At 41.5% G+C, this 26,007-nt stretch overlaps 1 protein-coding gene across 1 annotated transcript in view; it reads left to right on the top strand.

The window, feature by feature from the left end:
- The first annotated feature begins 3,420 nt into the window (after positions 1-3,420).
- TTLL10 (tubulin tyrosine ligase like 10) overlaps positions 3,421-26,007 on the top strand; it is a 67,187-nt gene continuing 44,600 nt past the window's right edge. The window contains exons 1-2 of the mRNA XM_089668431.1: positions 3,421-3,820; positions 15,516-15,678. Coding sequence (XP_089524557.1) covers positions 3,484-3,820; positions 15,516-15,678 — 500 coding nt within the window. The 5' untranslated portion in view covers positions 3,421-3,483. The remainder of the gene's footprint in view (positions 3,821-15,515; positions 15,679-26,007) is intronic.

Genomic DNA, 26,007 nt, shown 5'->3' with positions numbered 1-26,007 from the left:
ATATGAGCTACAAGGATTGATAGCCTGTCTCTAACCTCAAACACCTCAAAGACTATGAGCCCGAGGATTGGAAATCTGTCTCTTATCACAAATCATCTGTAGGTATAGGAGCCCCAAGGATTGGTGACCTGTGTCTCACCACAAATCATCTGTAGGCAGGGGCGGACTGAGCATTTGAGCACTCGGGCACTGCCTGAGGGCCCAGGGTCAGTAGGGGGCCCCATGAGATGCCCCTGGTACCGTTTATAGGCTTTTTTGGGTGTGGTATAAGTGTGAGCGAGGACACAGGGGCTCCATGATCTCATATTGCCAGGGGGCCCCATGAGTTGTCATTCCGCCCCTATCTGTAGGTATAGGAGCCCCAAGGATTGGTGACCTGTGTCTCTCCACAAATCATCTGTAGGTATAGGAGCCCCAAGGATTGGTGACCTGTGTCTCTCCACAAATCATCTGTAGGTATAGGAGCCCCAAGGATTGGTGACCTGTGTCTCACCACAAATCATCTGTCTTGTGCACTCTGCAAAGTTTCACAACTAGTCGTATTTGCAGCAGCCTAGGTTACCTCTGTGAAAAACAAAACCCCTGACCCCTATGTTATAGAGATGAGAAGAGGGAATGTGACCTATAGTTCATGGGCGACAAAGCTGCTTCTATGTAGATATACTACAGTTAGTGAGTGTTGTAACAATATAAAAACAAAAAAAATGTTATATGTTGATCCTGCCAGAAATGCAGTGTCCTTGCAACTTTCTGTGAACTAAACTGACATTTTAAACAATGTGTAGCACTACCCCCTCAGGGGCCGCTGAGTAATTTTTTGGGTTCCCTGTCTTGCCTGACCCTGCTCTGAAAGCCCAACCCCTGCTAACGCTACCTTAAACCTCTGGCCAGAAGAACCCTCTGGCTGCAACACAGTTTAGCTTGAACTGATATTTTGGTTGTATTAAGGTTAAAAGTAAGCACAGTAAAGCAACAAAGGAATATGTGCATGAAATAACAGTTATCACTCTTAATAACTTCAAATAAGGGTCACTACACAGCACCATCTCAACAAGTTCTAGATGTCCTGCAATTCAGAATTTAAACAGTAGCCCCAGTCCTGAGACATTCCTTCCCCAGATAGCACAAAAAATTAGCTGCCCCTTAAGTGTTATTTAATTTTGATGGTATCCCTTTAACACCCACAAGGTGAGATGTAGAATTAGGCATTAGTAGGGATTAGTTCCTCTTTAGACCACAGTGGCAATGAAGGAGCTCCTTGGCAAATGGGGGCCCACTGTGATGGAAGCAATAATACAGCTTGACCTACGGAGGGCAGACACTGCAGTTGGCCCTTGTGATTGGATATACTGAGAGTGTAATAACTAGTAGGCTGGGTGAACTGGACCTTAACACATATATCTTGGGAAAATAGTGTCAGTCAAACTGAACAGAAAGTAGCTGAATTGAGTAATGTCATTGGCAACTTAAATAGCTTGAGAATGGAACTCGGTCAGGTAGCGAATAGTCTCTCTGTTAACGGGGGCCCCCCATGTTCTTGTGGTTCCTCCTTCAGAGATCACTCCAGACAGCAGCACTCAGGTCTGCCTGCTCACAGGGCAGTTTACCAGACTTGTCAGAAGTCAGCAATTCCTTTCTCCTCCACTCTCTAAGGCTTGGCCTGTCCTAGACCTCCAGCATCCTGCACAGCCTTCTCCTTACACCTTCTCTCCAGCTCTCTTTATCCACTTTCTGCCCTCAGGTTCCTGGGCTTCTGTATTTATTTCTCTCTGCCCACATGCCAGCTCCTCTGGGAAATGTAGTTGGTTTGCTCGCTGTCAGACAGCAAAGTCTTGCAATCAGCCTACGAATCCCACAAAGCTTTTCAACAAAATCTGTACATCTGGACTGCAGGACACTGCCATCTTGTGTCTGTTTAACATCCTGCAACCAGTATTATAGCAGGGTATTAAAAATGTTATCTGATTTCCAGCTATCTTATGCAATCTACAGAACACCTCACTTTGCTATAGAGATGAATGGAGGAACTGGTAGGCCAAGTAGGAAAGCAGCTTTTAGTGCCAAAGCTGTTCCTCCATAGATACATTACTGCAGATGAGCATTGTCACCCTAGGACAGCATAGTGTGACTTGCTGGATCACCAGGAAAAGTCTGAAAAGAGAAAACAAATGCAGTCACCACATCTAAAGACTGGTAAGCTGCAGTATACTACATTTTTGTTCCTGGGTTTAAATAAGCTTTAAACAAGGGGTTCTATTGTCACCAACCTTCTAAAAAAGTTAGTTTCTTGACTACCTCTGGTTTTAATATTTTCTGAGACACTGGCCCTAGGGATAATACGAAGATCAGCAAAGTCAGAGTTCCTAATCTGCATAATGGTTTCAGGTCAGTGACTCAAAGAACTGAAACTATTGGATTAGCATGACTGCCGGGGAATGAATATAATTAGAACCGAAGGTCAGCAGTAGCAGCCACTATACTTAGTATGGGTATTCTCTAGCTTATCTGAAAATTTCCATTTACATTAAATTTGATATTGTAATGTAAGGAGGAAAGAATATAATTCTGCCGATAGTCATGGTGTGAAGGTAGAGTTGGTAATACTAGACACAATAAAGTTCTAGGTGTGGCATTAAATATGAAGCATTTGTGTTCAGGTAAGATTTAAAAATCTGATAAGCATTTTAATTGACAACTTATTAGATAAGGATGATCTTTTTTTTATTTGCCTGAGTAATAGCACATTGCACTTGAACTTTAGAACTAACCTAAAGTCTGCCTGAGGACGATTCACTGAAGTGACATTAATAGATAGCTATTGATGTCTGACAACTGGGGACGAGCAAAATGATTTTCCATTTCCTTGATGTTTCAGTGAAAATAGGGTCACTTTGGAAAAATTGCACCATTTCAGTCAAAAGTCAATAGAGAAAGTCAAATTAAGGTGATTTGTTTTTTTTCTTATGGGTGAATTTGACTTTAAAAAGCTTCTGATGGTTATGGAAGCTCCTATACCTAACCTGGACCTGTTTTTATGCCAAAAAACAGCCCATCATTTTCCTCATTATTTCACTTTTTTGTTTAAAAATGTTGTGACAGCGCACAAATAATGACCAAATACACATGAAAACAGAAAAAGAACACAAATACAAAGAAAACTTAATGAAATAAACTAAATTATCCTAAATGTATTATCTAATGACAGATGTGATTTGGACAAATAATATTTAATTGTAAGATTCTTATGATTGAGGACTTGTGTGAAACACATTAAAGCAGCCCTTGATGCATGAGTGTGAAGTGTTTTGTTTGTTTTACATTACATTTATTCTCATACACCCAAAAGTATCTGAAATGATGCTCTGACCATTTTTGGCTAACATCCATTAAATATTATTCTCTTGGCAGATAAACTGCATCCAGTTTCTGTCCGCAGTTAAATGACTGGGGCTTTCTGATGACCCAGCCCAGCCATTTCACAAAATGCAGCTAAAAGCCAGTCCGACTGAGACAAGAGAAGAGGACTCACAGCAAGTATTATGTGATACATCAAAGCAAACTCCAGGGTCAGAGGGAATCAAACAACATGAAACGCAGATGAAGACAAAGAACACTGATGTAAATGAGACAACGCAGGAAAGCAGAGGCAGTGGGGCACAGTGGTCGAAAATCGGTGCTCAGGAAAAAGTTCCTGATGAAGCATCAAACCAAATGCAACTTATGAAGATGGCATCTATTTCCCGCAAAACCCCAACAGCAAGAAGGAAAAAGAGGCATCAGACTGGCACAGATTTGCTGGTTTTACCCAGGATATCCAAAGGTGAAATTACTTAAATATAGTTTATTGTGTAAGTAATGCTTGGGGAAGGTAGGATGATCATCCTAAAAGAAGCAGCTATTTCCATGTTGGCAACAAAAATCATCCACAACTTTTATTAGATGCAACATTGCTCTAAGATATAATTTTTCCTATTGAAAGGATACCTTGTGTGGTTTATTTTCTCATTGATCAGGTAAGTTTCCATTTGTGCTAATTATGGTAGATGAAAATTGGATGAAAGACTGCAAGCCTGGACCAGAAATTGTTATTGGCATTTGAATAATGCTGGTCACAAGCTGTACAATAACATTTAGCTTCCCTGCATGAGTTTGGTGAGTGTGGTTTAAAAAAATTGATACACAAAGGAAGCAGAACATATCTGTTACAAAGCCTTTCCCATCCTTTTTACCCTGGAGGAACTCTAGACATAGGGGTTTATTTACTAAAACTGCAGAGTGCAAAATCTAGTGCAGCTCTGCATAGAAACCAATCAGCTTCCAGGTTTTATTGTCAAAGATTAATTGAACGAGCTGAAGTTAGAAGCTGATTGGCTACCATGTACAGCTGCATTCGATTTTGCACTCTCCAGTTTTAGTAAATCAACCCCACAGTTTTATGGAATCCCTGCTTAAAATTAATATATGTACAGATCATGGAACATTTTTTGCAACTAGTGGTCAGTGAAACACTCCCATATGGTGTTGGTGATTGTAGAAATGCATCCTGACATTGGTGGTCAGTGTAGGGTCCCTTTACATTGGGGGTCATTAGAGAGATGCCCCCTTTGCATTGGAGGTAAGGGATTTGGTGCCCCCCTTTCATTGGTGACCAATGTAGTACCCCCTTTGATGGTCAGTATAAAAGTGCCACCTAACATTGGCAATCAGTGTACTTACCCCTTCCACTGGTGACCAGTGTACTGCCCCCTGACCTCCTTGGTCAGTGGTATATTGCCCATTGATTGCACAGTATGAAAGGCCATTCTTAGATTTGAGGTCTAATGATTGCCTCCTTACATTTGTGTTTAGTGTGCAAATGACCCCATAGTATGTGGTTAGTATGTGTGTAAGAGCAATCCACTACTGTTCAATGTTTAAGGAACTATTAGAAACCTCTCGAGGAACATTAGGTTCCATGGAACCCTGATGGAGGAGGGCTGCTATACTAGATCCTTGCTGAAGATTATTGGAGTTGACCTCAATGAACTTCCTTCAATCAGCAGGTTTACTGACTAAAGCTCTTCCTAATATCTTTGGGTATCATAGCTCCTTCCAAAAATTGCAGCAGCACCCACGCACACAACACATGTGGCTGCAACTGGAATGAATTGAAGTCCTGCATGTGATAGTTTTATCTGTAGTTTTGTCCCCTTCCCCTTTTTCAGTGATAACAGATCAAATCACAAGGAGACTTACACTGACACCAATTTATTTAACACAGAATTTTGAATGCAAAGACTGACTCTAACGTTAGAGTGTAAGAGTTTTCACATAATGATCAAATGTCTATCTTCCATTGATCTTCTGTAGATTGGTCTCTGACAGTTATGGGTAATGCAGTTTGGTAATTATTGTTGATCGTCATTGATGGGCAGATATTTACTTGAAATTAGGAGTAGGAAAATATCACCTTCTACCTGATTTAGTTGCTTGACTTCAACTGCCATAATGCTCATGTAACCATGGATCACGCTTTTAGTAGAAGAGTGAAGGAGTGTGATGGATAACAGAAAGATAAATTAGAAAATCTCCCTGTCCAGTAACTACTGTGTTCTGTTGTCAACAGTGCTCTTTACTGCCCCCTTAGGAGACCAAAAACAGAAGTAATTTTACATATATGCCCACTCAAAACCTACAAATGTGAGTAAAGTTGGTCAGCTAATTTGGTCCATTTTCTAGATTATGCTAGGGAAATATTATTTGAAATCTATTTGGCTGCTGTGACACCCCCACATTGCGTTCTTCCAGTTTTTACAAACTTCCCCGCTTTACTGCCATTTGTAAATCAGTCCCATTCTGCAGGAGAAGAATGCAGTGGTATGGGTAAAATGCAGCTGAGGGACCTATTAAACATACAAAAAAAGAGATTATAATCAAGCCATCACCATACAGAGAAGTGTTAAAGAAGAAAGCCAAGAAAAGAAACCAGATAATCAGCTTTACAGCAAGGAAAGCTTGTTATTTCCACTGATTAAAACCAAGAGTCTGGCTCTTCCTCATTACGCAAGGTGAGTCATTTCAGAGACCACTAGCTTTGCAATGGCCTGGAAATAGCTATTTTTAACTATTGTCTCTCTTATTTGAAATAAACCAATTTATAGGTTTTAATTTGAAAGCTTTCTTGTGCTTCACATATGTGAGTATTGTTTAAAAATGTCACCTTAATCTAATAATTTAGTACTGGGTGTCTGTTGTTTGAAGTAGTTGGTTTGTTTCCCTTTGGAGCTCTGTTTTGAAGATGTACGGTACTTTATGTGTTGTATTTGAAAAGGCCCTATGTTCTTAATGCTCCTCTCTCCCCTTCCTTTTCCTAATCTTTCATTCCCTACCATGAAGAAGTGTCATTGGTTGCAGTTCTTAATTCTACAAATTCTATAATGCGGTATGCCTTTGTAGCCCTGGCTGGCAACCCCTTTAAGAGGACTAGCCACACAGCCCAGGGTATCATCTTCATGGCTGGGTCACCAGTGACTGACAGGCATCTTCATGGCTGGGTCACCAGTGACTGACAGGCATCTTCATGGCTGGGTCACCAGTGACTGACAAGCATCTTCATGGCTGGGTCACCAGTGACTGACAGGCATCTTCATGGCTGGGTCACCAGTGACTGACAGGCTAGAATGCTGAAAAGTGATTAGTCGCAGTCATGGCTGGAATCTTCAGTTCTGCCCACCAGATCGGCCAGAGAGAAGACAGCTGTCAGGAAATGAGGAGGAAAACCATAGGACTTGGGGAGAGTTGCTTTGCTGGAAGAAGACCCCAGGGAAAGCTCAGTTGAGGAGGGCTCTGTACAGAGCAAGTAGGAAGACGCTTGCCAATAGTGAAGGAGTGAAGCTGTGCTGAAAGCTGGAAGAACATTGCAGAGCAGTAGGGTGGCTGGGACCCAAACGGCCACCAGAGAAGAGGGGAAGGCTTGGCAGGGGAGGCCCAGGGCATTGTGGGCTGTCTTTTGCCTGACACCTCCATAGAGATGTGCCAGCAGTGCAGAGTCGACCAGAGAGACTTCCAGAGATATGACAGTGGGACCAAGCTTCCACCCAGCCAGGTCAGCACAGCCTACAGTGCATCCACCTATATCCATCCTGCCAGAGCATCCATCCAAGGACAGATTACTGCCGTAAGGAAATCTATGCAGCATTGGTATAGTAAGAGACTTTTGGCCACCCTTAAATATATAGAACTTGTTTCTGTCACTGGGATTTGCTGCCACCTACAGAGTTCTGCCTTAAGGGGACTGCATCGCCATGCTCTTGATTATGGACTAGAAGTGACCTCATTTTGAATATGAGATCAAGGCTCAATCTCCAGCAGACTTGTTCTATTAACCCACTGACCAGTGGTGAGACAGGGCCTATACACACACTGTTATTTGTATGAGTATTTGCACTGTTACCTGCATTCATTTACAATACCAGAATATATTTCTACTGAATACTGATACTAATGTAGTTGTTGTACAAAATACACCTGCCTGGACTTTGCATGTTCTCCCTGTGCCTGCGTGGGTTTCCTCTGGATACTCCAGTTTCCTCCAACATTCCAAAGACATGCTTGTAAGTTCATTGGATCTTGTCTAAATTGGCCCTAGTATGTATATGTATGAATGTAAGTTAGGGACTTTAGATTGTACACCCCTTGAGGGTTAGGGACTGATGTGAATGTACAATATATATGTAAAGCGCTGCGTAAATTGGCGACGCTATATAAGTACCTGAAATAAATAAATAAATACATGAAAATTGTATTACAGCAATCCCCTTTTGCTCTCCTATTGCCTTTTGGCAGTTCTGTTAAACAGACATCGATATCATGTTGCCACCCTTGTAATTGTCCAGTATTTCATTTTGGAAAATCCTGCCTTTTGTTAAATTTGATTACTGAGTACTTTCCATACAGAATTTATTCCTGTTCATATAAAGCCCATTTTATCACTACTGTTGTGTTGGTGAGTTGACTGATGCCATTGAGATTGAGTCACCACTGGAAAGAGCAGAAGGATTCAACATTCTTGAGGAAGTCATTGATACATTTACTGGGGATTCTTTTTTTCTTGGATTCTGTTTTGCATGTCCTGTTGATATTCAGAGATGAATCCTTTAAGCAATTAAAGACAAAGCAGTGGAAAGATAGATGAGTGGAACAAAACGAAAAACAAATAAGTGACGCTGGGAAAGTATATACATCGGAAGACACTCATGTAAGAGCGATCAATGTCACTAGGAAGTGTTGAAGACTAAGTAGTAGTAGGGGAAGGAGAAATGTCCATAGGCCTAATAAGACTGTAGGAAAAAACGCTCAGAATGATGCAGCCAGCCTTCAGAGTAGAAGCTCCTCTGTAGTGAGTATAAGAAGTGGAAGAAAACAGTGGAGCTATCTGAGTGTAGTACATACAGTTGCAAGAAAAAGTATGTGAACCCCTTGGGATTAAGTGGAGTTTTGCATGAATTGGGCATAAAATGTGCTCTGAACGTCATCTAAGTCACAATAGAAGAACACAGTCTGCTGAACATAATACTACACAAACATTAGATGTTGCCATGGTTTAATTGCACATAACATGTAAACATTCACAGTGCAGGGAGGAAAAAGTATGTGAGGCCCTAGCTTAATGACTTCTCCCAGAGCTAATTGGAGCCAGGAGTGAACCAACCTTGACTCCAATCAGTGTGATGATATTGGATGTGTTGCTGACAGCTGTCCTGCCCTTAAAAAACACACACCTGTTTTGGGTTTACTGGTTTCAAGAAGCACTGTCTGATGTGAACCATGCCTCGCAGAAAAGAGCTCTCAGAAGACCTACGATCAAGAATTGTTGACTTGGATGAAGCTGGAAAGGGTTACAAAAGTATCTCCAAAAGCCTTGATGTTCATGTGTCCACGGTAAGACAGACTGTCTACAAATGGAGAAAGTTTAGCACTGTTGCTACTCTCCCTAGGCGCGGTCGTCCTGTAAAAATGACTGCAAGAGCACTGCAGGTGGTGACTCCAGGACCGTCACACTGGTGGCTTCCAGGGATTCTGGCAGACCGAGAGATCCAATGCTGAAAAAGATTTCTGCCCTGATGTCTGCTCTTCAGCAGAACTTGTTCTCTGACAGCTGCCAATATCCCAGAGAGGAGGGCTTCACCTTGCTTTGTACCTGGTGGAGGCAGGAGTGCAGCCACAGCAAGGTGCAGCTTACGGAGGAGGTTGTGGCAGACCGGTCACATGGAGCAAGGAAACCGGGTGAGGATGAAATACTGAAAGCTAAATAAGGTGTTGTCTATTTGTTGCAGGAAAATCGAATTAAAAAATTGTAATACGTCGAGTAAGCAAATAAAATGTAAGATATAAGCAAGCCTGTCAAATTCAAGACCGTGAGGTGGCACTGATACTCTGCAATTTACACAGTCAAAGTGGCAAATAGACGGTGCAATTTACAAGTGCAGTTGCACCCATTTTCCCCAGAGCTAAGTGAATGTGGGGATGTTCCACTTTGTAAAGAATATCCAATTAGGTGCAAAGAAAGATTTAATTAAAATTGTTTTGGCTTGCACATGATTGGATGGAAATCAGCAGAGCTTTGTCACATTCTCTAAATTCTGGGGAAAATAAGTACAACTGCACTTGCAAAGTGCACAGTCTATTTTCCTTTAGTAAATACACCCTATTGCCTCAGCTAACAATACAGCTGAAGGGCAGACATAACAAGGGGCTCTACAAGGATCCTGAAACTACTTAGATATATGTGGTGAGGTCATGCTTTAGCAGAATGTCATATTTTGACATCATGCTTTAGCAGAATGTCATATTTTGCTTAGAAGAAAATGCAAAGAAGCCTCTAAAGGATAAGTTCACCTTTCTGACTTTTTGTAATACACCCATATTTAGGGTGTAACATGTAACATGTAACATGTACAGCAACCAACCTCTCTCTCCTCCCCCAACTCTGACAGCAGGAGGGGGATCCTTTCCCCGCATCAGATGTCACAATTGTCACAAGAGAGGACGGCTCTGCGGGACTTCTCCCACACAGCTGAAACATTCATTCACAGAAATCTGTGAATGAATGAACTACAACTACAAGTTTTCAATGAACTACAAAGCACTGTAAGGTTCAGTAACTGTCTGCTTGTACAGGAGGTATGGGCAGGCAGCTGTAATGACTGTCTGCAGGAGCCTGACCCACTGTCAGTGGGTATGCTTTGCAGGCTGCTGTGTCAAAAAATAATACATGCACATTGTTTTACCTGCAAAATCATGTGCATTTATTTATTTTGTTTTATTTTTTACAAAAGATGAACTTAGCCTTTAATCCTAAAGCATAACTTTGCACTTTGCATTGTGATAACACAGCCTACATGCTTTGTTGCATTGCAGTGTAATTCACTTTGAATGCTTTTCTAATGCATCTCCAAAATACATTGCAATACAGGATACTGCATGCACTAGTATGGTGCACTACCTGGTGTGCCATTTCGAAATTACAGGTGTTTTTGGTCCCTTCGGGTACATTGGAAAGTAGACTTTACCCTATAATTTTCAGTTTTGAATAAAATAAGGGCTGTTTTCTTTACACTCTGGTCACTGGAGCAGGAAACAAGCACAATCGTGTAAATGAAAGCATATGCAGAATTGTAGAATGCATTCTGCAAAAGAATAGCACAGGGAAGGTAGGCACAGCTTTGTTTCAGCTATTGTGGTTATAAGCCTTGGTGCCGGGATGAATGAACTCCTGCGCATACATGGGAGTTAGATCATCCCCTGCTGGCCATTCAAGCTGATCAATGACAAGGCACATGGAAAAAGCCGGGGAGAAGATGGAAAGGGTGTGTGCGGACTTTGGATCATTGGAGTGAAGTATTTGTAGACTTTAGTTCCACCTTTATGAAAGGTTAATGTCAAAGCGAATCATCATGCCCTGCAAAGTGTGTAACTAACATTACTGGTACAGTGCAGGCAGCTTGTAGTGCATGCAATTAACTTTGTTTGTTTTTTACATTAGTTTCCTATGCAACCCGGGAGGACCCTGCATTTTGGAAGCTTTTTATAGGCTTTGACTGCTTCCCAAATTGAGATTAAAGGAGAACTAAACCCTTCTATCCTTTACAACTAAACCTTCTTCTTATTATTATTATACAGGATTTATATAGCGCCAACAGTTTGCACAGCGCTTTACAATGCAACTGGAGACAATACAGTTCAATACAAGAGGGATAGGAGGGCTCTGCTCCGTGGAGCTTACAATCTAATAGGGAGGGGCTGGTGGTACAAAAGGTTATAACTGTGGGGGATGGACTGGTATGAGGAATAGAAGATTCCATTATTAGCTGAAGGCAGGATAGGCTTCCCTAAAGAGACAGGTTTTCAGAGATCGCCTAAAAGTGAGCAGAGTAGGCGATAGTCTGATAGATTGGGGTAAAGAGTTCCAGAGGATGGGGGAGGCTCTGGAGAAGTCCTGGAGATGAGCATGGGAGGAGACAAGGGAGATAGAGAGCAGGAGGTTGTGCGAGGAACGGAGAGTACAGTTTGGGTGATACTTGGAGACAAGATTGGTAATGTAATTTGAGGCAGAGTTATAAATGGCTTTATATGTTATTGTTAATGTTTTGAATTTTATTCGCTGGGCAATGGGAAGCCAGTGGAGGGATTGGCAGAGAGGGGGGGCAGATATGGAATGGTTAGTAAGGTGGATGAGTCTGGCAGCAGCATTCATGATAGACTGAAGAGGGGATAGCCTATGATGAGGTAGGCCAATGAGGAGGGAGTTACAATAGTCAAGGCGAGAGATAACAAGGGAGTGAATAAGTCTTAGCCTATATTCATGTCTGCAGTTGCACATTTAATCAGCTATGACACCAGCCGTTTGAAGCTGGGAAGTTCAGTTGAGAGCTAACATGAGCACATTGCCAACTGTGACAGTTATGATCAGAGGCTTGCCTTGAATGTAACTGTTTTGGGAAATCAGTTTGGCTCCCTCCTGGCACTAAGCCCCACCCCTATCATTCAAGTGTCAAGCAGTAGAACCGGTTGTAACCATGGAGGACTCAGGGCATCTTCACTTCAGGAGAAATCAAGGCCCTTTATAGAAGATCCAAGGTTCTCCCTAGGTGCATCTGACCCCAGGACAGTACGTAAGTGAAGCAGAAAAACACCAAGAAAAGCAGAAAGAGAATCGAACCTTCCCTCTTCATTCAATAGGTGTTCCACTTTGAGCTGTCTCCTGCCCTAAACTCTCCCTCTTTATTCCTGAGCACCACACATTTCCTATACTGGTATGAAGAGGTTAGGATATGGAATTTTTGCTGTCACTGATAATGATGTTCTGAAAAGCTACGTGACAACTGAGCATGTATCAACAATCCCAGAACCTGCTGTTGATGTATTGCCATGGCAATAGGCAAACACCATGGAGGGACACTAGGCCTACTTTTCTTCAAGCATGTTATCCTTTAGGGCAGGGGTTCACAAACTTTTTAAACAGGGGGCCAGTTCACTGTCCCTCAGACCGTTGGAGGGCCGCACTATAGTTAAAAAAAAAACTATGAACAAATCCGGACACAATACAGGAGATAACCAGAGACTGCGGATATAGTACATGAGATGACCAGAGACTGCGGACATAGTACATGAGTTGACCAGAGACTGCGGATATAGTACATGAGATGACCAGAGACTGCAAACACAGTACAGGGGATGACAAGAGCCTGCGGAAACAGTACAGGAGATGACCAGAGACTGCGGACATAGTACAGGAGATGACCAGAGACTGCAGACATAGTACATGAGATGACCAGAGACTGCGGACATAGTACATGAGATGACCAGAGACTGCGGACATAGTACATGAGATGACCAGAGACTGCGGACATAGTACATGAGATGACCAGAGACTGCGGACATAGTACAGGAGATGACCAGAGACTGCGGACACAGTACAGGAGATGACCAGAGACTGTGGACATAGTATATGAGATGACCAGAGACTGCAGACATAGTACAGGAGATGACCAGAGACTGTGGACATAGTATATGAGATGACCAGAGACTGCAGACATAGTACATGACATGACCAGGGACTGTGGATACAGTACAGGTGATGACCAGAGACTGCGGACATACAATGGCGGCGGGAATACTGAGCCGGCCGCTCCATAAGACGCACAGACAGGATAGGTGAGGAGGAGACAGGAGTACAGAGGGACAGGAGGAGCACAGAAGGATAGGTGAGGGGCAGTGGGACAGGAGGAGAGCAGAGGGATAGGTGGGGGGCAGTGTGACAGGGGACATGGGACAGAATCGGGGCAGCTGGACTGGAGGAACGTAGAGGGACAGGTGAGGGGCAGATGGACAGGAGGAGTGCAGTGGGACAGGTGAGGGGCAGATGGACAGGAGGAGCACAGAGGGACAAGTGAGGGGCAGATGGACAGGAGGAGCACAGAGGGACAGGTGAGGGGCAGATGGACAGGAGCAGCACAGAAGGGCAGGTGGGGGGCAGTGGGGACAGATGGGTGGTAGCGGGACAATGTGGGGGACAGGAGGGGGAAGTGGAACAGGTGTGGGGCAGGGTGACATGTGGGGGCAGGGGGAGTGTGATGGATGGGGGGCAATGGGACGGGGGAGGGAAGTAGAACAGGTGGGGGGCAGTGTATCAGGAGACAGTGAGACAGGACCGAGGGAGCACCAGTCCTCCAAGCACTTACCTGTCCAGCAGCGGCTCCTCCAGATGGTGTCAGGATCATTCCAGGATGGGTGCCTGTGTCCCTTCTCCCCCTCGATCTCCGGCGGCGGCAGCAAAGGAGTGGGCCGGCTCCGCCCCCCTGACCTCGTCCTCTTCTGCTTCCTCCTTCTGGCCTTCACCTGGATACCGGCACACTGACAGCAGGCCCCGCCCCTCACACGCGCCGAGCGCACTCCGTGGATCCGCCCACCACTTTGCACTCTGCAGCTGGTCCCTTAACCATGGCGGCCCTGCCCCTGTATCTTTCCCACGGAAGTGTCCCTTCCGTGCCACCCCCCTGAAAAGTGCCACCCTAGGCAAATACGCCCCTGCCCGGTGGGCCGGATAAATGTCCTCGGGGGGCCGCATGTGGCCCACGGGCCGTAGTTTGAGGATCCCTGCTTTAGGGGGTTTATTTTTCTCCATCCATACATCTTATGAGCTAGTAAGTTTTGGTGGATCCTGGGTGTGAGAAAACTGCTCACTAAGAATTACTGGAGCGTCAAAGTGGTCATAAACCTCAGACATGAATTATGAACAAAGCATATCCCTCTATAGTGTGTACTTGCCTCAATTAAGAGCACTACGTGTCATTTCTCTCTGCTGCTTTGTTCCTCTGCTATCAGAATGAATAATTTCTGGCAAGTTTTCTTGACACCAAGAGAAAATTGGTGACAGGGGAGGGACCTCCAGCAAATTGACATCCTCAGCTGTGTTCCTGTGAGGTGTGTGGATGGGGGGAGGTGTCTCTTCTCTCCAGTCAGCTCTCAGAGCTCTCCTCACTGAGCTCTGCAGAGTATAACAAATCATACCAGACCCTTTTGGAAATCTCACTGCGTCTGACCCGCACATATGTGAACCGGCTCCATAGAAAAGGCTGTAGATTCACATGTCATCTGAATTGGATGCAGTTCAAAGCAAATCCATTTTGCATATAAGTGAATCGGGGCTTCATAAAATTTAAGAATAAAGGAATATAATTTTAGTTTAAAAAAAAAGGCAATTTGTTTATTATACACAATGCTTTAGTAAACAAATTGTCATTCAGTTGGGTTATACATCTGCCTTAAAGTGGTTGTAAACCTCAGACATGAAATATGAACAAAGCATATCCCTCTATAGTGTGTACTTGTCTCAACTAAATGCCATTTCTGTCTGCTGCAGTGTTCCTCTGCTATCAGCATGAATCACTTCTGACAAGTTTTCCTGACACCAAGAGAAAAATGGTGACAGGGGAGGGACCTCCAGCAGAGATACAGCCTCAGCTTCTGTTCCTGTGAGCTGTGTGAAGGGGGTGTGTCTCTTCCCTCCAATCAGCTCTCAGAGCTCTCCTCACTGAACTCAGCAGAGTGTAACTTCAACTCTCCGCCTCCTTTTTTTCTGAACTCTCAGACAAACTTTAAAATTCTGGACTTTGAACAGATTTAGAGATGAGAAGACTGCAGATACACAGGTTTAACATATGTAGGAGGATTTGCTTCATCTCTGTGTATCACCTGAGGCCAGTCATTTCACTGGGTATATTTAAGAGTTTACAACCACTTTAATTTGTCTGATCGCTGCAACACAATAATTCTTATAGAAGAGAAATTTTGCTTCATGTATGGACAGCAATTACTGAACCTGTTGCAGGTTGTAGCTATTTTCTGCGAAGAATCGTTTTATCTCTAAAATAAATGGGGTTGGATACATTTCTCTGCATTGTCTTACATCTCTCAATGAATGAATGAAATGCTCTGTTTGGTATTAATCTTATCACTCATTTTACCCTGAACAGCCAGACTTGAGACCAATGATATAGAGAACTCAGAAGCAGCTAAAATGCAAACCCTCAACCGAAAGATTTTCTCAGAATCATCTACTGTCATAGAGAAGAAGCCAGAAGACCCACGGGGCCCAGGGCCCTTCTTCTACTTTGGTGGTGGTAACGGGGCACAACTGTAAGTAACTTTGATCTCTAAAATAAGAGAATGTTTATGCATCAAGTTAGAAACATTTCCAATCATGCACTTTTGTTAATGTGACGTTTTTGGTGCTTTGTAACTAAAAACAAAACACATTCTTTTACTTGTTTAATTTACATTAGGAGCCGAGTTATCAAGGAGTCCATTGCTTGACACTACTCTCCTATTATAAGTAAAATAAGTAAAAGAATATGTAATAAAATTCTTCATTTTAAAACAGTGGCCCAGATTCAACAAGTTGCACTTGCAACATGCTAAAGTGACCTCACAATTGATATTATTGTAGGACTTTAGAGGTTACTTTAGCATGCCTATGGCAGCTTGATGAATTAAACCCAATAACATGCTTTTCAGCTAGTCTTGAGTTCATGAACTAAGCGCAGTACAGCCTTATGGGTACGTTTTTTATCTCAAGTAGAACACACCAAGATTTAAGCGGTTAAGTAGATGTGTCTTCCATGGACTCCAGGATAATATCTTTTATTGATACTGGATCTCCTTGGGGATAGAGTTTTGCCACTCATGGCAAGGCTATAAAGCTGATGGCAAATGAAAGTGGCAAGCTGTGTGAATTGGTGGACAAGTCAAGAAACCTAGACCGGGGTGAATCCTGGACTAGGATGTATTACTTGACTGTGTTGTAATCTGTAGAGAGGTCTTGGGCCATAGCTCTGATGTTTGGCAAGCCTGCCTGGATCACAAGCTGGCCAAACAGAATTACCAGTCCTTTGACAGGTAAGCCACTGAACCTCCTGAAGGATGAAAACTCTGGGATTGGCCGTACAGGGGCTCAAGGCTCACTTTGCTTTTACGGCCGGTTCAAACCATTCCCTGAGATGAATCGCACATGAAGGCGCGTTGCTGTGCGATTCATCTTCAGCTCTGTGCTGTGCGATTTCAAGCCCATTCATTTGAATAGGCTGAAATTGCACCACATCGAAAGTAGTGCATGCAGGGGTGGACTGACCATTTGGAAACTCGGGCACTGCCCGAGGGCCCAGGGTCAGTAGGGGGCCCCATGAGATGCCCCTGGTACCTTTTTCATAGGCTTTTTTAAGTTTGGGCAAGGACACAGGGGCCCCATGATCCCCTATTGCCCGGGGGCCCCATGAGTTGTCAGTCCGCCACTGAGTGCATGCACTACTTTTTGAAACGCACGACAACCACATCACATGATACTTTCTACCATATGATTTGGTGTGGGACAATGCGAGCAAACACAGTGCATTTGTGACCTGCGTTTAGGGGGACGTTAAGGTTTTACTGACCCCCGCAGCAGATTGCAAGGGCATTGCAATCAGAATGCGGTACGGGAAGCCACATGGGACTGGACTAGTGTGGATGAGCCCTTAGCCTGGCAGACACCAGAGGAGATCTACTACCACATGCCTGACAGCTTTGGGCATTATTGTAGATGTATGTAATAGTTCTGAGGATAGCAGCAGGCTGTACACCTGGATTCCCTGCTTTTCCTAGCATGATCTGTCTCTTGGGAGGCGGAGGATTATGTTAAGATGGCAGCTGCTACAGATGAAAAATTCATCAAAAGGTGAAGTAGGTCTTTGATATTTTGTCTATTGTTGTTTCCCTTTTGACCTCGTAAGCCTCATCAATAATATGGGCCTTAATGCACCAAGCTGCTGATCGGGTCTATGTAGTTTCAGTTCTCTCTTAGGCAAGGTTCACACCTATGCAGGTTGCGTTTGAGCCGTTTCTGCATTGCGTTTTTGATGCGCTTTACTTTTTTTTTTCGTTTTTTTTTCTTCTTGCTATGCAGATTTAAAATGCAAAACACATCAAAAATGCAGCAAAAACGCAATACATGCTTTTCTTCAGCATTTCCATTAAAGTCTATAGAAACAAAAACACAACTTTTTGTGTTTAAAAAAGTCCTTGACCCTTTCCAAAAAACGCACTGGGTGAAATCATATTAAATGGACTGTACTGCGTGCCTGCAAAATGCAAAACGCTGCAGAAAACGCTTACGTGTGAACCTAGGGCTATACCTGTCCAACCTACAAGATTGGGTGCACCCACAATACTTAAAAATTCCATTTTCAGCATTTATTAATTGTGTACATGTTTTCCAGTCCCTCTGTTACCTATAAAACTGGTCAAGGAAAAAAATGACAGCCTCAAAGGTGGATTCTTTCTGTGTGCTGTGTTTGCTTAAGCTTTAATTATAAATTGCAATCCGGCCTGCTTTATTAGGTAACAGTGAAGTGTTTGATTTTTATAGAGCAGAAAATAACAGCGGATAACCTAGGGGCCTGGAAAATGCGTGAAAACAGGGCGCCCTCTGCTGACTGCCAGTCCACACTGTTACTGCATGCAAGTGTAAACTGTACATAGTGTGATTATATGTTCCAATGCTGGAAGTATAAGAATTTAACAAATTACAACAAATTGGGGCAACACAGTGGCTCAGTGTCAAAAATCAATAAAAAAACCACCTGTGCTACCCTTGATAAACTAATGGCCTTGGGTTGGGCTGCTGTCACCTAACTATACACCTGGATAGTGTACTGGTACAACCAGGGGCGGATTGACAACTCATGGGGCCCCCGGGCAATAGGGGATCATGGGGCCCCTGTGTCCTTGCCCAAACTCAAAAAAGCCTATGAAAAAGATACCAGGGGCATCTCATGGGGCCCCCTACTGACCCCGGGCCCTCGGGCAGTGCCCGAGTTTCCAAATGGTCAGTCCGCCCCTGGGTACAACAAACAAAATGGTGCTGCGCTCCCATACTATACGTATATATACTACTTATTCCAAAATAGGGTAAATATTGATCCCCTTATATATTCTACTGTGTAAGATGATGAAAATTGATACTTATCAATACTGTGCAATCATATACAATAATATACCATATATAATAAATAAGAAAAACATTTGAAAAAAAAAGTGAAACAAAAAAAACACACAATACACACACACACTTGTGTTCCTAAATAGGGCGAAATAACAAATATCACTGAACCAAACACTTGGCATAAATGAATGCCCAAAAGGTGTAGTGAAACAATGACTGACGAATGACACTATTGTGCCTATTTGAATTGAACAATAAGATGGTCAGGATAAATTAACCTGACTAAAGACAATGTGCAAGGACTATTAACCTCCCTAGCGGTCTGATTATGTCCATATTTCTGTGCTGAAAGCGGTACTTTTTTTGCATGGAAATATGTATTTTTTTTATTGTACGCCTGTAATTTTTAGGAATAACTCACTGAAATCTGTCCGAACAAGAGTCCAGTAAACATTCCAGATATGATAAAACTTGAAACACGAAATCATAAATTATAATTTAATAAATAATCATAAAAAATAATAATATAATAATAATAAATTTAATTCAATAATATAATCAAACCAAAAACACTGAAATTTGAAATATAGCGCCAAGTTCGCACATCACTGACCAAAGTCGCAGAATAGTTTTCAGTGTCTGATGATGAATTTCCCCACGAATCATTATCACTCAATTCTGCAAGTGGTTCTAATTTACTATCGCTGTTCTCTAGCTGGTCTAAAACCGATTTTGACCTAAAGGGACACTTTTTGGACGCCATGGACGTTTCTCAGTTTCCAGGCAGAAAGAACAGTAAAAATACAGGCAGGGCACAGGACAAAGCACTCGGGACAAAATGTATGTGAAATGGTTTGATACAGTAATGTTTTGCTATGTGATTTTAGTGAATTTAGTGAATGTCACTTTTGTCACTTTCAAATTTCCCGCCGGTTCTGGCCCCTGTACGTCACGACGCTCGCAGGGAACGGAACCCAGAAGACAGATGCCGGCATCCGCCGGAGGACATTACAAGGGACACTGCAGGAGGGACATCGCGGGAGCGCAGGACAAAGGAAGAGAAGAACAGATCCCGGAGCAGCGCCGCATTGTAAGCCCGAGTGTAGCTCGGGGTTACCGCTTGTGATACTGAAACTTTACTCCGAGCTACACTCGGGAATACCGCCAGGGAGGCTACAATCCTTCCACATAAATGTGCAACCAACACGTGACAAGTGCCCACATATAAAAGTATATATATATATATATATATATATATATATATATAAATATATATTGTGCTCAAGTCCCCAAACTTGGGACTAAATGCTATATAAATAGCCAACAGACTAGTGAAAGCACACATTTAAATAAATTGACACTCTAAAAAATATATAAAACATAACTAAAATACATATGCAAAATTGTCCACAAAAAACAGTGCCACCAATTTTATACAAAGCAAAAACAATCGTCCACGTGTGTGATCTTCAATGTAGCTGGATATATTGAAAAATCCAGCAATAACCATAAACAATGCAGGTAAAAAAAAGTGCGATCCTTCACCGGTAAGATTGCCCCCTCACCTTCATGAAGCGACCCCACAGGGTCAAAAAGCCTTCACGCTATTAGGCGCAGCCGACTGCTCAATCTTCCAAGTCGGATTCGGTATCACAATAGTGGTGGTATCCCCCTTCAGGACTTACAAGTATTACCGATCCTGGTATCCGGGTAGTTTTCATATGCTATAATAAAACTCAGCCTCCTCATAGGTATTATAAAGAAAAGAAGAAGAATCCTCCCATACATATCGTGATATTGTTTCATTTATTTAAGTTGTTAAAGAAATAAATGCTCACTCACATGTAATAAGCCAAAAACATGCTCACAAAACCTCATAGGACCTCCTGGGTGTACTCCTATGGGTGTATCAAGATGGCGCTCACACCGGAAGAGACGTCACCACGTCTCCATCTCTCGTCCGATGCGTTGCATCACGTACCATGTGACTTCCTCAGGAATAGTAGCTCAGATGACCCCTCCAGGATATGACAAGAAAATCCTCTCCCATGGACCATACATGGAAAATTAAATCAAAACTGACTTTCCATAGTGTAGTGGGTAAGACAAGTTTTATTAAATAAATATGCAAATATGCCTACTCACATTAAAAACCGAGTCCACAGACCCATAAAAGCATGTACAGTAGCAATGGCAGAGATGAATGTAATGCAATAGGGTGTACAAAGATGGCGGCTGCCTTCCGTAGCGGAAATGACGTCACCGTGCTTCCGTCCTACGTGTTGCGTCACGTGACTTTCTCAGGGCTTTATTTAATAAAACTTGTCTTACTTACTACACTATGGGAAGTCTGTTTTGATTTAATTTTCCTTGTATGGTCCACGGTAGAGGATTTTCTTGCCATATCCTGAAGGGGACATCTGAGCTTCTATTTCTGGTTCGCTTGTGGAAGAGGATTGCCCTGACAAGTATTGAGGGGATATACAGGGATATCATCATTGAGCTTATTCAACCAAAGCCTGTATGACCCTTTGTGGGTCATAGCTGGAGGTTCTGCTGAAGATACACATATTTCTTGGGACTTTGAAACTTTGTTGTTTTTTCACAAGTTATTTTTATCACATTATTATATATATTCAGCATATATTTATATTTATTTGCTCACATATCAATATTGGTCACTATTTGTAGGTCATTTTATTTTATGCTTCAGTGATTTAGTATTATTGATATATGTTATTTATTGTAACATTGGTTTATTTTCTCCTTTGTCAGTTATAGTTCTGCTGTGTCTAAATCATTTGTGCATTTAAAAAAAAAATATCCAAATCAAATGTCACCACCTCAAGTGTCATAAAACATTATTGTGATTATATCATTTTTTTCTGACACTCGCGGTGGTAACATTTGATTTGGATAATTATTTGTTTTATTAATTTAATTTTTTATGCACAATTGATTGGTTACTATGCACAGCTGGACCAGATTCTGTGTGCACCAGTTTTAGTGAGTGTCCCCCATAGATATGTTATACATAAAATATCAGTTAAATACAATACATGTTCTATACATGAATATCTCACTACATACGTACATTGGGGAACTAGGTACAAACACAAGCTGATTCATTGTATTCCAGTATATATCAGTGTAAAATATATGTTATATTAGTATACATATTCCATTTCAAATATTTCCCCATGGCCAAATCAAAAAAGAAAAGTGCATTCAATATCTCTACATGTTTCATGAATATTCATTCACTTCATCAAGAGTGGATGCCACCAATAAAACGTCTGCAAAATATTAGTTTAATAATTAGTATAAAAATGATTGTAACGCTTCCAGATGATGACCCCTACAGCGTTTCTGTCCTGAGAGTTGTGGAAGGAAACCAATGGCACCCCTAACAGGTCAGCTAAAGAGTGGCACCAGATTGAGCATGGAATTAAATGACATTGAAAACCATTGGTCCCACCAAAGGTACACAGACATACTGTATGTAGGCTCAGGATCTCTACTGGTGCCAAACATCAGTTCTTTCATTTGGGACTGATTTTGATTTAGTAATTATTACCTAATAACGCACATTAACATATTACAATTGTGCTCTTATGCGGCATATTTACTATAGTGTATTACAACAATGTTTCCTTTATTTTCACTGGTGGTTTTATATACTAGTGTATTATTATATTTGCTGTATTAATCCTCACTACATAATTATCTAAGCACAAAGGACTTCTATTTATACTGATTGTAGCCAGGATCCATTGGGAGTTTAGGTATTTTGGGGAGTCTATAATGTTTTGTGTGAGGACATAGCTCATGTTACATTTAAGTAATGTGTATATATTCAGTTGAATTTTATTTATGTATTTATTTATTTTAAAGATAATTAGTTTATATTGTTTTTATGGGTATTGCAGTAAAGATTTAGGCCAATTTTTTTTTGAAGACTTTGAATAGTTTTTTTTTTTTGCATTGTATGGCATGGCATGGCTTAGGTGGTTCAAACAGTTAGTTCTAGCTGTTTCATCTAAAGTAAGTTTTTTTCCCCATTTTTACAAGTAGTGCTTTATTAAAGCATTTTAGATAGAAGTGCAAAACTTTGATTAAGAATTGGGTAGGGGAGATCTTTATGTCACAATTAAACTGGAACTAAACTCTCCCAATCAACATGACCTAATTTTAATCATTATGCTGCTAGTATTAGTTAATAGATAGAAAGCTATATTATAGTTACTTGTTTTACATCTCTTCAGTTGCTTCTTGGTTTCTGGCTTAAAGTGTTACTAAACCTACAACAGTAAAATCAGTCTGTAAATGCAGTAAAGCATGCTTGTTATACTCACTGTGGAACCTAAGGGGTTAATCCTCTGCATTGTGCAAAAAGGCCGTTTGATCCTTTCTGCTCTGTTCCTCCCCTTTTTCAAGTGACCACATTCTATTTCCTGATAAGATAGACTGAACCATAGGCATTTGCACATGCTCAGTTTGGTGTGCATTGATAGAGAGGTTTTTTTTTCTTGGGAAAATGAATGTGATCAGCACAGGGCCAATCAGCACTGGTCAGAAGAGGTCAGGGGTTTTGCATCCTCCTAGAGCAGAAAGAAAACTCTTCCTACAAGCTTTAGCTAGTGCTTGGCTGGACACAGATAGAAGCCACAAGACTGCTCAAACTTCTGATGAGAAAAGGTATTTAGCAGTTTATAGTTACTAAAATAATTGCACTTCCATGTTGTGTGTACTGTGGGAGACCAGATATAGTGAATGCAGGGTCCTAGGTTTAGTGACACTTTAACCACTTCAAGTCCAGACACTTTTACCCCCTTCCTGTCCAGGCCAATTTTCAGCTTTCAGCGTTATCACACTCTGAATGACAATTGCGCGGTCATGCAACACTGTACCCATATGAATTTTTTAGCATTATTTTGAGACAGATAAAACTTCATTTTGGTGTATTTATTCATCACTGGGATTTTTATTTTTTTTGCTACAAAAATGAAAAAGTCGAAAAATTTTGAAAAAAAGTGTTTTTCTTATAAATGTTTGCAAATAAATAATTTTTCTTCATAAATCTTGGCAAAACTTTATTCAGTTATCTTTTTAGTAAAAAAAAATAACCCAGATTAGTTTATAACCAAAAATTATATTTTATATTATTATTTATGTGGGTTTTTTTTTACATACTGTCACCCTAGCAGTACAGTGTCACCATGGTGACACTGTACTACTTGTGGGGGGTGATGAAGATTTTTTTTTTCTTTTTTACACTGATTGCTTTTGCACCCATAAAGGCTGTAAAAGCAATAATTTCTCCTTTGTTCTTGCTGCATCTTGCAACCATTGAGAAATACTGTGTGAGCTGTGATTGGTCACAGCTTGTCACATGGTACAAGGCTGTTGTGAATAGCCTTTTACCATGTAATCTCTGTGATCATTCACAGATTTCACACGTAGTAAGCAATGATGTCAAAAGTGACATCTTGCTTACTACTCTTCATGTGATCACTGATTGGCCAATCAGTGATCACATGATCGGGAGCTCACATAGCGATGATCATACAACGATCGGTGCACCGGATTGTGGTGTTGCGATCACCTACAACGATCGGTGCACCGGATTGTGGTGTTGCGTGCTCGCAGGGAGCACGCACAAGAAGGGAAGCGGGGCGGACATTTATAAATGGTCACCCGCCCCTGCACTGCTCCCGTCTGGCCATTTATAGACATGGGCCGGACGGGAAGTGGTTAAGTCAAAATTATGTCATTATCCTAGGGATTTTCAGAGACATTTTTTTTTCTCAACTGGAAGACGGACTTTTGTTAGCTAAGTAAGAAGCTTTCCTGCTTGTATGTCTGAGCTAAGGGCAGATGGATTCTAGGAAGTAAATATTACATGAATCATCTGCCCTTACTCAATATGGACATGGCTAGAAATACTAGGGGGGGGGTTCAGAGTTACTTTGTCAACAAAATAAAGCATGGAGACAAGAGTAGATGGGTGAGTTTGCTTTAAAATGTAGAAATGAATTAAATAGCACTGTATTGGTCACATACAGTTAAGTTCCACTTTAAAACATTCAAGATTACAAAGGGTTACATGAATATAGTCTCCTTCCGTATATATGGTATGAATTGTAAGAGTGTTCAGGGACTTTGCCAAGTAAACAACAAAGTTATAATTCTAGACTCTCAATATTTCATCTTCTCTGGGGAACATTCTGATTGGAGGGAATGGAAGTCTGATGTGCAAGAAATAAATATTGTATCTGCTGGGACTTCCTGAGGTCTCCAAGCATCACTCTTGTTTACTGAGTTTCTATTACAAGATACAGCAAAGGTTTTATGTTATGTGTGTGTGCAGAGTCATAAGCTGAATGAGTACCATGAGAAATGTGATTCGCTAATCGCCAAAGTGCTTTGCTGCCGGTACACCGATATCCTTCAGCACCGGTGGGCCTATGTTATCTATTTGAAATTTATGCTTCTTAGTTATTTCCTGGGTGGTCTTTGGTAGACAGATAACATTCTGTGATAAATCTCAAAAAAAGAATATTACTCACCTCTTCTCAGCCTCACGGCGCACAGATAGAGCCTCCGGGAAACATTCTCTCCTATTAAACCATGGGTTATAAACAAACTATGGTGGATCTAGCACATGGGACAAATCACATACAATATGCATTAGTACTGATTTTATTAACATAGTGTGGGCCTCCTGGGCCAGGTGTGAAACTCAAAAACCCCTCCCTGGTGCCTTAAGAAGCAGCTAAATCATTAAACTATATTCTTACTTTTCTCTTTTTCAATACTTCAACACAATTTGTTTTTTTCAGGGAGCCAAGTATATTGCTAGTTTAGCATTGGTATACAAAATGAGTGACAAATACAAATGGTGCCTAGATGTTTCTCACAGTTTGTGCTCTATATTTGTTCATTATATTCTAATAATATATTCTAAAAATATCTAATAAAAACCTTTGCTGCAATAATAGATTACAAAAAGAAAAAGAAAACACAGTGCGCTGCTTTACGTAAAATGCATCTCATCTTTAGGGAATTTAACAATTATCCTGTCAAATTTAAAACAATTTTTAAACCTAAATGTGCTGCCTTGGAGCAGGTACCGCAAGGAGTGGGACTGTTTAATTTTTATATTTTTTGTATGATTTATTTGTATTGTTTTTTATATTTTTTTGAGTGTATATTTGCGCTGTTTTGATTTTTTTTGTTATTTTATTAGTGTTGACACTAAGGAGCAGCACCATTTATTTGGGAATTATTTCACAATATCATTTTTGGTGCTGGTGATTTTTTGTATAAGGTACCGCAATGTGCTTACTGTTAGTTTATGAACCTTTAAGCCTTGTTCTATAGTTTGCCCATCATTAGAGGCTAGACGTCTCTGACTTTGGAATTGAAACCCACCATCTGGAGCTTAGAGCTTCATTGGTCATCAATGGCACCCTCAGTAGACAGTGGGA

This window comes from Staurois parvus, unplaced genomic scaffold (assembly GCF_062004578.1).
Source record: "Staurois parvus isolate SC_StPar_1 unplaced genomic scaffold, SC_StPar_1.0 ptg000057l, whole genome shotgun sequence".
Taxonomy (NCBI): Eukaryota; Metazoa; Chordata; class Amphibia; order Anura; family Ranidae; genus Staurois; species Staurois parvus.
Note: the sequence above shows the minus strand (reverse complement) of the source record. Positions and strands in the feature narration are given on the sequence as shown.